Source organism: Meleagris gallopavo, chromosome 8 (genome assembly GCF_905368555.1).
Source record: "Meleagris gallopavo chromosome 8, MGAL_WU_HG_1.1, whole genome shotgun sequence".
NCBI classification, from domain to species: Eukaryota; Metazoa; Chordata; class Aves; order Galliformes; family Phasianidae; genus Meleagris; species Meleagris gallopavo.
Window position 1 is genome coordinate 27,571,304 of NC_139411.1, and position 17,288 is coordinate 27,588,591.

The following is a 17,288-nucleotide window of genomic DNA, read 5'->3' on the forward strand; positions in this document are numbered from 1 at the left end:
GCTACTATACTAAAGCCAAATATCCATCTCTAAGCATTACTGGTAGGCTCTGAAATTTCCAAGGAAAATGTTCTCTTTTCTTGCAGGTGATTTTATCACACTTCTTTCATTATCAGACTAAAAAATGAGTACTGTTTCCTGCATATCCCTTCCTTCTACACATTTGGTGTCTGTCAACTAACATGGAGTAATTTTTCTAGTCTATATTTACAATGAAAAAATATGTAGAAGAGCATATCAATAATTATAATGCAAACACTGAAGAATTTTTTTTATAATATGTTATTTTTTATTGTGTATCAAGACAGCTAAAGAAAAAGAAATTTTTAGTTACAATATGTTATATTTGCTTGCTTTTTCTTAACAGGTCAATGTACATATTTGGGGGATTTTCAAGTGTTCTTTTGAATGACATCCTTGTGTACAAGCCTCCAAACTGTGAAGCATTCAGAGATGAAGAGCTATGTAAGAATGCTCGTCCAGGGATAAGGTGTCTGTGGAACAAGAAACATTGTGAATCCTGGGAATCTGGAAATGCTAACAACATCCTTCGAGCAAAATGTCCGAAGAAAACAGGTAAGTCTTGTCTTACAGTATGAAATTTTTGATGCAGTGTAGGAGACAGAGGGAAGAAAAACAAAGCAAATCCAATGAAATGGAAAAGACAACCCAAACAAGCTGATCTAGTGATTCTGACAATTTAGGGATTAATGGTTTAAAATTTTTGAGCTCTGATTTTGGGGGGATTTTAAATACGGGAAAAAAAACAAGCTTAAAGTGCTAAAGAATGTGAAACATAAGACGGTTAAAAGAGAAGAATTTACACAAAATTGCTTTAGATTGAATTTTGTGCACTGTATTTGGAGAACTTGAAGGTTGAGCTTCGAGATAATTTCTCTGAAATAATTTTCCTTTTTCTCCACCTTTTCATTTACTGGACTGTGTGTGTATATGCTTACTTAATAAATACATGCTTACATAAATAAAAGCCCTCTTGTTGTTCTGATCCCAGGAAGTCATAACAGCAGACAGAGCGCAGATGGCCCCTGCAAGTGATAGCTACCATTACAGGCATATGGCACTGTCATGTCTGTATGTATCAGTACAGGAAAGGGAAAACATCACCGTTTCAAGTAGCTTACATATCACTGGGAATATCTGCATAGAAGTATAGAGTTCAGCCACAGCTGGAGACAAACTTGAGACAAACAAGTCCTTTGCACCACTATGTTGAAGTGGGTGCAAGTTTGCCTGGTGAATTTCTGTGTGGCATTATGATAACTATATTTATTTGAAAAAACAATTGAACATTATGAATAACTTTAGCACTCTATTCCTGAGTATTTTGGCATGTCACAAATAAATTGCTTTTGAAAGTGTAATTCTTATACTTTATATGAGCAGAATATGCATTGCTACTACTATACCTATTTTCTACTCACATCTTTCATTGCATGCAGTATAAAATCACCACCCGAACTTTGGCTGTTTATTAAATGTACAAATGGTAGTATACTTCTTAATAAATCATTAGTTCTGCTATTAGTGCTTCGAGATGGTAGCTCTTATTTGTTTCTAAACTGTATATAAACTTGGAAAAAGATGCATTATCTTACCAAAAGGTTATCTGGGTAGTTTTCTGAAGAACTGCTTTTGTACTTTCATAGTACTAATCTAAAAAGTTTCAGCTCTTTATAGAAAGAAGAATCTTGAGACTGTAAATTCAGAAGTAACACAGATGAAAGTAGAACTTATTTTCAAAAAAAAACCCCAGCAAAGCTTTGTATCAACAAGTGTTTATGAAAATAAAATGTAGGCAGGGTGAAGAAGAGTTAGGCCCAATTTCCAGTGCTTCTGAATTGGGATAAAACTGCACCTAAACGTATATGTGACAAGCTGCTGAGAATTGCAGTTCTGAAGAAAGTATATGGATCTGTCAAAACCTCTGCTAACTGGACAGCACTTCTTCACTGCTGTCATATCCTTCCAGTTTGAGGTGATAACATTCTGCCCAAAGCTCTGTTTTCATTCTATTCTTTTACACCACTTGGCTCTGGTGTTATCTAGTTGAGAGCATCGTGTGAGAAAGTGATGATGGTCAAGATTAAAAGATAAGCAGAAACTTTAATGGGTTTGTGAAAGAGCAATTCTTGGATAATAAGCCTTTGCTGGCAATGGAATCTCTTAAACATTCATGATCCCAAGACTTGTTTCTAGATACAGAGGCATTAAACACAGTAATTAGCATAAATTTCAGTCCAAGTCCTACAGCTTTGCATTAAGGAATTGATATGAACGTTTTCCTCCAAGATTTTTTATACTGAAATGACAGAACTCTCTAATTTCTAAACTAATTATGATAATTTAACTTAGAAGGACTATGTGTTGCTAACAGCTGTCTTAGATTTCTGCATTTGAAGCTTTTACCATTGCTTCCTGACAGCAATCTAATTTTTTTTTTAATCAGAAACTTGCATCTAAAGAAAATCTATCTTCTATATTAAAGGAGTGAACAGTCAATAGTTTAAGAAGCTTTCTTATAGGTTAAATTTACACACTGTCCTAAAAATGCTCATGTGCTGTGAATCAGTGAATATTCATTTAGTTAACCTTCAAATATGACTGTTACTTGGGGAATTTTTAAAGGATATTATTAACTGAATAGAACTTATTTCCCATAATAGCTTAAACCCTCATTTAATGGCTAGAGCTTAAATAAAGGATGTAACAAAAAATACTCTAGGCAATTTTTTAAAATATAGTCCTATGTTTCTTTTTGACTTCCATTTGTATTGCAGCTGCTGCAGATGACAGATGTTACCGATATGCAGACTGTGCGAGCTGTACTGCCAATACAAACGGGTGCCAGTGGTGCGATGACAAAAAGTGCATTTCAGCAAATAGTAACTGTAGTGTGGTGAGTCTTTGCAAATTCATAATCATGTTCTTAATACTAATTTTTTTTTCTTTTCCTAACTAAACCCAAGTTCTGTTACACTAAATAGAATAGTGGACAAACAGTAGATTGTTTTGAACAAAAGCTTGACTTTCGCAGTAGAAATATTTCAGAGGGTAGGCTTGGACTGCAGTAAAGATATGTGTTGCAGGAAAAAAGAATCTTTGATTATGTTAGCCCACTATGTATATCTATCAGTACAAATACTATTATCTCCTAATTAACAATATTTGGAATGTCCCAGAGTCATTACCAGCTTGGTTTTTGAGCATATGCTGCCCACAGTATGCAGGCAGAAACTGTGGAATCCCATGATGCATGGCAGTTCATTTTGTTTCCCTTTAGAACAGAACCAGGTCAGTTTCTTTAGTCTTGATGTTCTGATCACTGGACATCATACAAATGGTTTTGTTTAAGTCATTGGGTTGCTTCTCTTCTTATTAAAGGAGTATGAGCCTGTGTCAGCACAAGATTAAGTGAGTTGTGGTGATTTGCTGAGATTGCGTATGTTGTTTATGTTTTTAAAGATAGAACATATAGATTTAAACAGCTTTAATTTTTGTTTTTAATATTGCTTAGAGCTTTAAACTTTAAACTTTAAACTAGATGGAGATCCACCATCTGCTGCATCTCTTGCTCATTCATTCGATTTTTGAGAAGCTTATAATACCATTTTAGCTTGATAAATTTTGTTTCCATATATATGCTTTTTTTTTTTTTTTGCTAGCTCCAGACATTAGCTGTACTGGAATTCAAAATCCTTTATTTACGTACTTCCATGACTAAATGTTGGCTTGCTTTCTAGCTTGAACCTGATGCAAATCAGTCTTATTCTCCAGATAGACAATTTAAGGCATGATTGGACTGACTCTGGATTGACTTAAAGCTTGCCCACTCAGAGTGTGGCAGCTCAAATCACTAACATTCATAGCCATATTATAATAGTTTCTCAGAGTGATTTCATATTCCAGACTCTAGTGGTTAGATTCTGTTGTGATCTTCAAGGGTTCTTCCTTTCCTAACAGAAAATATTGTGTTAAGTTCCAATCTTCTAGCCATGGATTTCAACTCTTAAGCAAGGAATAGCTGGTAAAGAGCAGACCATCTTCATACCTAGACAATATGGAGTACCAGGTATTCCAGCACAGTCTTCTCAGTTCAGTACCTTTCTTTGATAACTGTTCGTAACCAAGATTGTTAGCTTAATTAGGGATGCACCAGTCTTCTGTATCGTTTCTTACATTTCATCCAGGATTTAAAACAGGTAGCAAAGGCTCTTAGTGGAGTTACTAGAGAATGTGATAGTGAAAATGTATCCAAAAGATTTTTGAAAACAGGTACCATAAGTTGGATGTGGCTATTTCAAAATTAATGTATTGCCTGGTAGACTATGGAGGCAGAATTGTGAAGCTATCAACATAAAACTACCAAAATAATATCAACAGAATGGCACCGTGTGGAGAAATGGCACAAATCAGACTGATTACCCATTTTTCATAGTCCTACAATTTGAAAATGTTTTGACAATGCTGTGATGACAATATTGGATAACAAGCTCAGGACTCAAAAATATCTCAAGGAGAAAGCCCTGTTTTTGCAGCTGTGCAAAGTCTTCAATTTATTACTGAGATCATAGAACATCCAGCTGAGAATAATGTTACAAAATTTTTTGTGTACTCTTCATGGAAACTGGCAGAGAATTAAAGGTATGTTGGCAGTCAGTTTGGCATTGGCCTCATGGTTACAGGTATGTGAGGGACACTGATTGACAGGGCTATAAAATAAGGAGATTTCCCAAAACCACTCTGCTATTTGGACAGATGGACTTCATAAGCTGTACTAATGCACTGATGATACACATATACCTGCCTATGCTCACCATCTGATATGAATCAACACTTTAACGGGGCATTGTATTCCACCACTGTGGAGCCTCATGGATCATCAGGATATACCATAACCCTGTATAATAATCTGGTGTAATTGTGAGCAGAGGTTTGCAATGCCAGGTTGTTTGGAGGTCTGTCTTGTTTTGGCACTAGCAAGCTGGTTTGTTTTTTTCCCCATAAAACCTCACCTAAATTGAATACTTTTGCATACTATGATTTTAACTGACTCATAATACTATTATATCTGATACGAACATTGAGGGATGAAGCTTATCCTGTCCAATCTTACCCAACTAGGAAGCAGCTAACTTAAATTATATGGAATCATTCAAGATGGTACTGAAATTTTTCTTTGACTAGTGACTTAATAATCTCCTTAATACCATCTTATTCAGAGTTATGTAGACTTCATGATATATGGCATACTAATCTCTGTATAACCTCTTCTTGCAAGCCCTTCTGTGGAGACTCTTGCATCTAGTCCAAGGCTATTTTCAGCTCTGAAGCAAAGAATATTATATAACACTCTTGCAAGGAGGTAACAACCTCTTCAATATATTTTGTTAAATTTTTCTCCAATTTGTTGGATCTCTGCATAAAAAAAGGAAATTTAAACAAGAAAGTTCTGTCTTGCCTTTGAAACCTATTAGTACCACATGTATGTTATTCTAAGCCGTGCATATTGCACTTTTCTAAAATCAGAATAAATAGCTTTGTGTCACTGTATTTTTTTCCTTAACTTCTCTGCTTTACATCTTCATTCATTTTACCAATTCAAAGAAGAATTTGTATATTGCTTGTTTTATATATCTGTTTTATTTGGAGTGTGAGTGTGGAGTAGATTGTATTGATTTTTACCTGTGGGAATCTGGTCATCACTGATTCTGATGTGTTCTGCCTATTTTTTGATAGAGGAAGAAGTTCATATTTGGATCAAAATAATTTTTTATGAAATTATAATCACCTTGAACATCTGCTTATAAAAAGCTTTATTTTGCATCATATGGCAGTGATACTTGCTGAATGAGTTCATAAAACTGACAGTATTCATATTCTGTAAAGAAAAAAACTCACACAAAAAAGACATTTATCAACTTTACTTTCCAGTCCTTTAAAAAACAGAACAGAAAGAAATATGTCTTTGGAAAGATTTTCTGTCCGAGTTGCTGCATCTTTACAAGGTATTGCATTTCTTGAGGATAGCAACATTGAAGTATAAGCAAACAATTGGTCTGTTCCATGGGAAGGAGATGAGCCATCCCATGAAAAGAAAATCTTTCCTTGTGACAAGTAAAATGAACATGGGCTGAAGAGAATTTGCAGGCTGCAACAAAAGACAGAGCACAAATTTTACAGTAAAAATGTGCTTTATGAATTTATTTTTTCTTTTACACTTTTGAAATGGAGCAAAATAACGGTAGAGAAAGTGGCACAGTTTCTTGATATATTAAGAGGGTAATCGTTTGTAAGGACAGTAATATAGCAAAGCAATATGGCCATAAAGCTGTTTTATTTTTGCTGTTGTGCTTTTCAAATACATGCAGACACACTCAAAAACGATTCGCATTGAGGCCTTGAAAGTGCCAGTTCCCTCCTGCTTGCCAGTCTTCTCTAAGCTGTGTGCTTGAGAAAAAGGAGGTGAGCTGGGTTTTGGGTAAATACCATGCCAGTTTAATTTGTCATCAGCTCAAGTGCTTCTGGGCTTATAGACTAAAAGGTTTGGAAATATTGAAGCATACATGTAGGTTGGTACCAGACATTATGTTGATTTATTTTATATATATATACTACCAGGTTTTGAAGACTTGGTTTTCTTTTTCCTTTTTTAATATCTTTTCCAAACCATTTCTTTTTCTTCTCTCTCATCCAGTTCTTTGGGAAATGCTTGCACTAGGCATATCAAAACAAATTGGTTTTGCTTCTTCATATCGTAAACATAAATCATCCCCTTTCCTGATTCACATTAAGCTCCAGTTCACATCCAAACATGAGTCCTGAAAGGCCAGCTGAAGGAATTAATGAGAACTTCTTCCTTCTATTCCAGCTTTTGTTGTTGTATACCTCTACAGTAAAATTTGAAGCACTCACTTCAGATAATGTAGCTCTAGTAATATGCTGCACATTTTTGCTATTATCTTGACTGTAATCCTTCAGTATGTAGGAATTTTGACTTCCCACACTAACATTTTGCAAATAAAGTAACTTATTTCCCCATTACTTAAAAAATCTTTTGAAGAGTTGAAATATAGAAAGAATAGAAAGTAGCGCTAAACATCACATGAAAACTGTTGTCGCTGTTGATTGAAAGAAAATGCTTTCTTTTCAAAACTGTACGAATCCTTGGAAAAACCTGAAAAGATATTCCATATAAAATTTCAGTTCTTGAGCTGAATCCTCATATTTTTAAGCTTGTTAAAATACTTATACTTTCACTGTAACAAACAGCATATATAAGGAAGGCTGACTACATTGAAAACACTTTAAATATTGGGATCAAGAACATCAGGCAGTAGTGCACACGTAATAATTTTCTGTATTAGAGAACAATTTGAGATGTGTCTTTTGAAGAGTGTATGTGCTTTTCATGTTTTGGGGAGACTGTGTTGGGATGAAACATAGCTGAGGTATTCCTGCATCCAGTCTGTATGGCATTTTTGTGCGTGGCTACGAGGGGGATTTGTTCTTTCTGCAACTGTGACCAACCCACACCTGTGTCTCCAGTAGCAGTCTGTGCATTTCTTGTGTCAATCTCCACACATGCAATACAGTGAAACTTCAATTGATTTAAGTAATCTAATGCACTCCAAAGTGTTAGGTTACTTTAAATTATTCAATTTCTGAGCACGGCAATGTAAACTAAATGTTTTAGAACCAGTGACAGGGATGGTAAAGAGCATATTGTGGAGGGATAGAGGGTACTAAAGGATGCTTCAAAGAAAAGTGTAATCCTACATTATTAAGTGTTTTTATGCAATACCTTAGAGGCAAGAACCATTATCTTAGTGTAATGTTTGCACAACTTCCAGAATGATGATCTCTTTCATAGTGACAGTACAACACTAACATCAGTAACAATAATCATAGTGATATCCCTACATATGAGGAATTTAAAGAACAGTCAAGGGGGAAATGCTGGATAAAGGAGTAGAAGGAATTGTAAATAGAGGAAAAAAAAAATTTGGTAAAATGTAAACATTTAGGTAAAATTTGGCGGTAGATTGAGAGAAAGAGTAGCAAACCTATCTGATAATTTACAACTAGGCTGGGCAAACTAGACGAGATTATATCATTAGCCTGGGAAATCCAGGAGGAGGAAGGAGATGTACATTGTTTAATAGTAATTTCTGAAATTTTAACATTAACTACTGTTAATATTTTCACTCTAGAGTGAAGATGTAGAAAATCACTGCGGTTCAAAATTACCACCATATCAAGATCAGTTCTGAAAAATCAGTAAATTGGATGTAAATAGGAAACTATATATAACAATTTAATGATACTTGAGTGTGCAGAAATAAATATCCTACAAAAATACAGAACTTCAGTAACAGATGGGCTGTCATATTTCTGAATTTTATTGGGTTTGGTAGCTTAATTTATGACCTTAATATTGCATTAATATGAATTACCTGTTGAGTTTACATCTACATTGAACTAATGAAATTTTTAGGCGATATTTAAATTGGATTTAAGGGGAATAAGTGCTGGGAATAAGGGACTAAAACAGAACATTGTTATGGAAGACTCACTAATAATTCAAATTTTATTTTAAACATTAAATAACCAGCACACAACAAGCTTCATGATTAGAAAATAATGGAACATAGTTTAGTTGGACAATAGTAATCTGTATATAATGTTACTAAGGAATATATAATTTTAAAAAGCAGTCAGAATGCTTAAGGATTTCAACAAGATCATGTTTTAAAAGTGAATTAGTTGAGGGCTTGTAAATGAGCAGGTAGTGCTTTTTCTCAGTATCTCTCAGGCAGTTTTGTGAATATGTGTTGTGGCTGAGTTGAAACTACATGCAGATTTGTACCAGAGGTATCACATGCTTTACTGTCTGTATGCATTTATTGGTCTAAGTGGATGTTCTATTACTTTGCAGCATTGCCTTTGGCTCTGTTTCATATTGTGGTGTAGATGCTTTCTTCTAGAACAGTTTCCGTTTCTTTCTCTCAGCTTCACTGTAAAACTTGCAGAGAGAAAAAGAGTATCTTCCATGTTATGCTCACCAATGGGAAATTCATCCAATGAAGGCATAAAAAAAGTATTCTTAAACAACAGTGATTAAGGTGGTCTTGTGTGAGACTGAAAATTCATTTTAACAATTGCATTATTTCAGGACCTAAAAAAAAAAAAAAGTTAAATAACTGAAATCTAGAAAAATATTTGTATTTAAAATAAATTGAGAAAATATATTTCTATTGCATTAAATGTATACGTGACTGCTTATAGCTGTGAATTGACCTTTGACAAATGAGTGAATTTATCTAAAACTTCTGGTTACCTGAAAGGCTGAGCATGAGCTGAAGTCTTTAGGATATATTTTGATGTTACTTTAGTTCATGGGTTATCTCTCAATTTTACCAAAAATAAGCTATCTCAACATAATGATTTTCCTTTTCAGAGGAATTATACTTCTCTGCAGTTTGAGAAGCCTATAATAACTCAAGAATCTTTTTGCTTTTTTTCATGGACTAATCTCATTTTTGATAGCTTTTCTTTTTTTCATAACTGCTTTGTGTACCTGTGTGTTATGGAAATGTACTTAAATGTGAACTTGCATATTGTGTGTTTTAAGGTGGTGGAGCAACTCTCACATGAGGAAAAGCTGAGAGATGCGGGACTGTTTATTTACCCCAGAGAAGGGAAGCCTGAGGGTAGATCTTGTCTGAAGGGAGGCTGCAAAGAGCCTAGGCTGTTTTTGGTGGTGCCCAGTGGCGGAACAGAAGGCAGTGGATGCAAACTGGAACACAGGAACATCAGAAAGCACTCCTGTGCTGTGTGGGTAGTAGAGCACTGGCACAGGCTGCTGAGAGGGTGTAGAGTCTCCTCCTTGGAGATCTTCAAAAGTCACCTAGATGTAGCTCTGCTTCAGGTGGGAGTTGGACCAGGTGACCTCTGGAGGTCCCTTCTAATATCAAGTAGTCTGTGGAATATGTTGTCTTTATTTAGGATTTGTTTTTATTATCCTGCAAGGAAGTTATTTGAGACAGATTTAGAGATAAACTGATAAGTGGGCCAAAGATCTTGGGCAATTTGTTAAATAAGATATCAGCATAAGATCTCAGATTTAAAGTAGCACATAGGAAGAAGCAAGAATTTGTATTCAGAATGTTTATTTAGAAAGAAATACTCCAGTTTTTAGGAGGATAAAACCCAACAACTGGGTAAATATCTCCTTTGTATCTACTGCTTTTCTTATGCCCTCAAGTACCAAAGTTATTCTGCTTTTATGTAACTGATGGGTAAAATGCTTTCTTTTTTTGTAAATTTTATAGTAACTAAGTTGTTTACAGATTCTCAATTAAAACTGTAAAATAACAATGACTTTTGACAAATTCTGAAATTATCTTCTTGCAATCACTTGTGTCCACCTATAGTTCCTACTTCATTTCTCTGGATCCAGATAGTAGAGGGTCCAGTGTAGAGGGTGTTCTCATATCATCAGTAAGTGAAGTGTAGTTATTTTACACCTGCAGCTTGCTTCATTTTTTATCTCTTGGATTGCTTCACTTGCTAAGCCTGCAGATAACTTGGGAATGACATGATTTAGTGAGAGCATATCCCTGAACAATCTAAGGAAAATGTTTTAGATATTTAAGCTCTTCTTGTCTCCTATACAGAGATGTGGCATTTTCAAAGTGCTGTTTTACTCATCTGAAGTGAGCTGTGTATGACAAATGGGGCAATTTATGCTCTAGGGATGCCTTTCTTGCCCTCCACCAACTGCCAGTGAACCCAGGCAAAGAGCCAATGGCTTTGGATGGCTGTGGTTTTCTGAGAGAAGGCTACCTGCTGTGTATTTCAGTTCTGACTTCTGGTTTGTCAACAGTTTGACTTAAAATGTGTCATTGTGTCTGTTTTGTTTTTGTAGTCCGTTAAAAACTACACCAAATGTCACGTGAGAAATGAACAGATCTGCAATAAGCTGACCAGCTGCAAGAGCTGCTCTCTGCACCTGAACTGCCAGTGGGACCAGCGGCAGCAGGAGTGCCAGGCTTTACCTGGTAAGGGCTGCACAGCAGGGATGCTGCTTTTTACAGTTGTCAAAACTGAGGAAATCTCCTTCATTATTGTGTGCTCTTGCAGCCTGGAAGGCCAGCTGTGTCCTGGGTTGCATCAGAAGAGGGGTGGCAGCAGGGTGAGGGAGATGATTGTTCCCCTCTACTCTGCCCTGATAAGGCCCCATCTGGAGTACTGCATCCAGCCCTGGGGCCCCCAGCACAAGGATGTGGAGCTGTTGGAGTGGGCCCAGAGAAGGGCCATGAAGATGATCAAAGGTCTGGAGCATCTCTCTTATGAAGATGGGTTGAGGTAGTTGAGCTTGTTCAGCTTGGAGAAGAGAAGGCTCTGGGGAGACCTTACTATGTCCTTCCAGTACTTGAGGGGAGCTTATACACAGGAGGGAGACCTACTTTTTACGCAGTCTGACAGTGACAGGACAATGGGGAATGGCTATAAACTAAAAGAGGGGAGATTTAAGTTAGATGTTAAGAAGACATTCTTTACACAGAGGCAGTGAAGCACTGGCACTGATACCCAGAGCTGTGGGTGCCCCATCCCTGGGGGTGCTCAGGTTGGGTGGGGCTCCGGACACTGATCTGGTGGGAGGCACCCAACCCATGGCAGGGCTGGGGCTGGATGCTCGTTAAGGTTCCTTCCAACCTCAGCTATTCTCTGATTATTGCCAAGTTCGTTTATTTAACGAGTAGGCCTAGATATTTGTTTTATTCATGATGACTCTTCACTAGCGAGGGAGCCTACGGAGTGTGAATACGTGTAATTGCAACTCACAGATTGCTGCTATGCAGACTGGTGATGGGCTCCTGTCTGTGGGGATCCCTAAGTGCAGAACTGACTTGCTGTACTGCCACGCTCTGCTGTTACACATTCACTGACAACTGTTACTTCTGCTGGCTGGAGTTTTGCCTTATAAATTATACTTCAATTATACTTTGATTTAGCTGCAGAGATATGGCCCAAGATCTAGTTTTTTGATTGTATAATATTAGTAATACTATGGAAGCTGTGAATATTAAAATGCCAATATAAGATATTCTCACACGGTGAAAGCTAACATTTTGAACAGTATTTATTCTGTAATTTGTATTCATAACTACATCTGTGCAGGTAGATATCAGGGCCTTTCTCGTTTGATCTGTATGTCCAGTTGAAGTTAATGAACACCATTTCTTACAGAAACTGTTAACATGTATATACAGTATTATTAAGCTGTGTTTGTGACATTTATGTAAATATTAACTAAAATAATTGCTCTGAATTATTTACTTATCTTTTGATTGTTATCTGCATCTGAGTAATGCTGAAATATGTTGAAAAGGAAATACTTCCTAAGATGTTACTAGAAATTCTTATCATTCTGATTGTGTTTCTATTTAGGCTTAAATATGATAAAGTAAAATAGGATACAGTTTTGATCTCTTAATTCCAGAATGGTTGTTTTCATGTTTTTTGAAATTTAGACTGCAATTAAGTAAACTGATTGCTAAGTGCTGTTAATTATACACATAATCTGATCTTTAATGTAGTTGTGCACAAAAATGAATACAGAGAAAAACTATAATAACAATATTTTTATGATGAAAGTTAATATATCTCTAATAAATATTTCAGATAGTTATACATGAGTTTTCAAAATAATACTCTATTTCTTTAATGAGAATGCTTGATTTTGTAGTATTATATTCAATTGTTTTTATTTTATGTGACTTGAAAATGGAACCTTATTATTTGCCTATATTTTGAAGTACAGACTCAAGAAGATAAAATTCATATTTTCTTAGAATTTCTAATTGTTTTTCAATTTAACTTTAACCATATGCTTTTTATACTAGCTCACCTGTGTGGGGAAGGATGGAGTCACATTGGAGATGCCTGCCTCCGCATAAATTCTAGTCGTGAAAGCTATGACAACGCCAAACTGTACTGCTACAATTTAAGTGGGAATCTTGCTTCATTAACAACCTCAAAAGAAGTGGAATTTGTTCTGGATGAAATACAGAAGTACACACTTCAGGTAACTTGGGTAACTGCAATTGATGTTCCTGTGAATTAAATTTTCTGTGAGGAATCTATTTTAAGGTTTTATCCACAGTAGACAGGGTAAAGTGTCTGCCACCATAAGGACTTGAAGGAAATGTAGTGTGGTGCTAAAGATTGATATCAGTCATGCGTAGGATATTAAATAAAACTTGTGCTTAAATCTAACGATACAGCAGTTCCCAAGTGTTTCTCCTTACCTACTTTAACTGCTTCGGGTTACTGTTTACAAATGACTTTCAAGAGATGAAAAGCCTGATTAGAGGAATGCTAGTCCTCTTGAACACAGTGTGACAGCAGGAATCAATGTAAGGCAAAATATTTTTTAATGTAACACAGAAAGATGTCTTGGCTTTCATAACAATGTAAGTAAAACTTAGGATTGTTTTTGGGTGGTGCATACCTTGACTATTCCAAAAGGTAAGCTTAAATGACTACTGGCATGGCATGACTTTTCCTTCTTTCTCATTTCCTACTTTGCTCGTGATACGTGCAATTTTAGCTGATGAACACCTTCCCTTCAAAACAAAAGGAATTTTCTTTGTGTTTTCATGAGTAACACTCATTGAAGTTGTAAGTATGTGAGGATTCTTCAGCCCATACGTGAAAGCATTGCTTTTAATTGCCTCTACAGTTAATCTTACTGTAAGTGAAATGCATTTTCTTCCTTTATGTGGATATTAAAATTAAAGTTATGTTAGATTAAAAAGAAAAAGAGAGAAGTGGAGTAAACTCACCTGCTTGAAAAGAGCATTATTGTGAATACTGCAGATCAAAATTCTCTAGAAGTTAGTGGTGAACCGTGTCTTCAGGAAAGTGTAAATTAATGTTTTTATCTCCACTGAAATAACTTCTCCCTACAGCATCTAAGGAAAGGTATTAAAAATATAACATGTAAAAATACACAACAAAGTTTCCTCTAATAATCTAAGCACACTATTTCCTATTTTTAAATCTGGTTGTCATATTGCAGTAATGGCAGTCTGTCACTGAGAGCAAGATGACCAAGGCAGAATTGCATCTGTCTGCTATCTCTAAAGTGATTGATGACAAGGTACCATGTGTGACTGTGATGTCTAATGGGAAGATAGGAGTGGAATGGGTATGAATAAAACTTCTTAAAGCCTTTTGGAATCCCAGACAATTTTTTGTATTTTTTATTTGAATGTTCTTCCAGCTGCTGCATGGGTTTTTCTTTTATTTATTCTTTTATTTATTTTTATTTTTATTTTATTTATTTATTCTTATATTTATTGCTGAATGTGCACCTACATATACCTATATGTATACACTGTATGTGAGTATGCATATGTGTATACGTACATATATATTTGGTTGTGCATACTTTTGTTTTTGTCAATATGTATTTCTGTAAAATATAGAGCCATTTAATTTCTGTTAGAAACAGACATATTTCAACTGGAAGTCTTCGGATAAAGAAAATACTTTATGTGGATGATGTACGTAAAACAACTTGCTCTGACTTATATCACGTTCTTTAATTAATAGTTGTTATCCTTTATGTAAAAATTCATGGTACTTCCTAGGAGCTTTTTTCCCACTTCTGATACTAAAAGCTTGTCAGCATGAGACAGAATACGTCTCTTTTCCCTGTCTGGACCTTAGCTGCCTTGGAATTACATTACTGTAATGTGTTCTGTTGAGGAATGCTGAGAGGACTGTCTTCATCTGTTTGCTTACAGGTAGCTTAGAATATAGCAGCTTTTTCATTAACTTGTCTGGTTGGACTGGGAACCTATAGTGTCAGTGATTGACTACATCAGCTGTTTAGGGAATTGCTTTGAGAACTCAAGATGCTTGTTTATTTTGACTTTTCAAGCTCAGCACCTTCAGATCTTCAAATTACAGCATCTTTTCACATGTTGGTCCTGGAAATGCAGTCAGTAGCTGCCTATGACAGTATAAAAGAAAGCAGTCATGGACACAGCCATATATTGGTGAAAACATTTAAGTCTTTGATAGTCTCATGTTATTTGAAGGGCACATGCAAACCTGTGCCTTCATTTCACATGGGCTGCAAACAATTGGGGACAGGGAAATGCTGAAGAAGTGTACCTTGCTGCTGGAAATCCCTAGCTTTGTATATGTCCAGATTTCCCATTGTGATCTCCCATTAAAATTGCTGTACAGCAGATCCTCAAATCTAACGGTGTGTACTGGACTTCTGGTATGATTGATACTACCTGACTGGCTTGAAGTATTGATGAAAAATGGTTCTTTGTGTTTGGAACCCAGATTTATTGTTGTGTGTTTTGGTTTTTGTTTCAGAACTTAGAACTTCTGCAAGGTGACATACTACTGTGTGTATCTTTATTTAAAAATGTTGTGAGCCAATGAGGTGATACAAATTTTAGATACCTCATATACAGTTTATGCAATTGTTGACAAATGTGTGCACTTTAGAGGTATATCTCAAGTTAAACAGTCAGTTAGTTACCTGAATCTCTAATGGAATGCTGCCACGATTTATGCTGTTTTTCAGTCGCATTTAAAGGAAAGAATACATTTGTATCTGTCCGATTGCATTTATTCTCTGTGAGAGAGTCTAAATGTGTTATCAGGCTTGACAGAGGCTCTCTGAAATTTTGCTTGATTTTCTTTTGTCTGCCTCTTCCTCTCAAACTGCAATCATGATGATTTAAGGTGCGAGATTTCATTTCAGATGGCTTGTTTTTGTGACAGATGGTGGTGTGGAGTTCGCAGATGTAGTCAGAGCAGCTGGGAGGTGAACGCTGTGCCTTAACCTGAAGGTGGAGAGTGTGACTTGGGGGAGGTTAATGTCAGAGGCTTTCAAACCTTTCTCCTGTGCGGAACAAAAGCTTTCAGGATTAGGGAATGGGTCAGAGTGACATTTCAAAATAAGAATATGAATCTACTTTTATCTTTACTTTATTTGATATTCTTGTACTGAGAAAAGAAGGAAAATTTTCGCTACTGTTGAGTGTTTTAAAGAACTGCTAAAGCAGTATTAAGGACTCAGAAATTCTTGATTTTTCATAGAAAGTGTGGGGGTTTGTAGATTGCTTTCTAACACAAAGTCCTTCTTCTGGGACAAATCTAGCTTCATTTCTTCATCAGGTTTTTAGAGTAATACAAAACATTGATGTTTTGGAGAAACCGAGAGGGAGAAGATTGCCTTTGTCTCTACATCCTGTCAAGAACTCATTCTGTATCAGTATTTTTTTCTTAATTCTGATACTAAACTGGAAATACATAATTGCTTCCTTTTAAAGGATGAAGTTCACTTGATATTAAAAAAAGCGACAATGTGCAGACTTGTGCAATGAGAAATCAAAAACTGCTGAATTTCCAACTATATTCTAAAATGATGACCAACAACTGAATTTGTCTAGTTAGTATTTTTCACTGAAAATAAATAGAATTCATTGGGAGAATGTCAAAGTAAACACAATGGATAGGCAGCAGAGTTCATAGTAAAACAAAATAGTGCTTGACATTTTTTTATATGCTGCTTTATTGACTGAGTAAGCAAAATATTATATGAGATTCATGTATTTCTGCCAAAAAAAAAAAAAAGGTAAAAAACAACAGCAGTATAAGGGTAATTAATTATTTCTGATATTATCCTAACGTCTATATTTTAAATGAGCATACTCATTTAAAAGTGCAATTAGTTCTCTTGTGAGTTTACCTACCACCATGGGATTTAACTAGAAATAAAAAATTTCTTGCAGTTAGGCAATAAATTCTGAGAAGATTTGGTTTTGTTGTAGTAAGCATAAACAAAAATGAGAATAGTTTTAAATGATGCATTTCATTATATTAACTGTTCGCAACTTTTCCTTTACTGTGCTGTTTTCAGGGTGAGGCATTCTTTATAAATCACTCGTGAGTGCAGGTTGTGGTTAATTAGTGAGCTTTGGTTGGCAGTGTTATTCCTTGTTAGCTCCAAGAATTCTCAGAGGACTGCATGTTTTTAAGGTTTTGTTCTGTTTGCTTGTAGCGAAGCTGACATCTACTTGTTTTTTTTCTGAGTTGGTCTCTTTTTACACTTACTAGCAGTCCCACATTGCCATTGTGTTTGTGGAGATGTAATAAATTCTTTCAGCAACCTCTGTATTGTTACATTAACTGTCCATTAGTTCACCTCTTGATGAGCTAATTTCCTACTT

The 17,288-nt window shown here is 35.6% G+C and overlaps 1 protein-coding gene across 7 annotated transcripts in view; it reads left to right on the plus strand.

Moving 5' to 3' along the window:
* ATRNL1 (attractin like 1) overlaps window positions 1-17,288 on the plus strand; it is a 435,859-nt gene that overhangs the window by 91,234 nt on the left and 327,337 nt on the right. For all 7 annotated transcript variants that reach the window (XR_014884915.1, XR_014884914.1, XM_085230235.1 and 4 more), the window contains exons 12-15: window positions 368-576; window positions 2,799-2,917; window positions 10,949-11,081; window positions 12,930-13,111. Coding sequence is in view for 5 of the 7 variants with exons in the window: in XM_085230235.1 (XP_085086361.1) it covers window positions 368-576; window positions 2,799-2,917; window positions 10,949-11,081; window positions 12,930-13,111 (643 nt within the window). In the remaining 2 variants the exon portion in view is untranslated. The remainder of the gene's footprint in view (window positions 1-367; window positions 577-2,798; window positions 2,918-10,948; window positions 11,082-12,929; window positions 13,112-17,288) is intronic.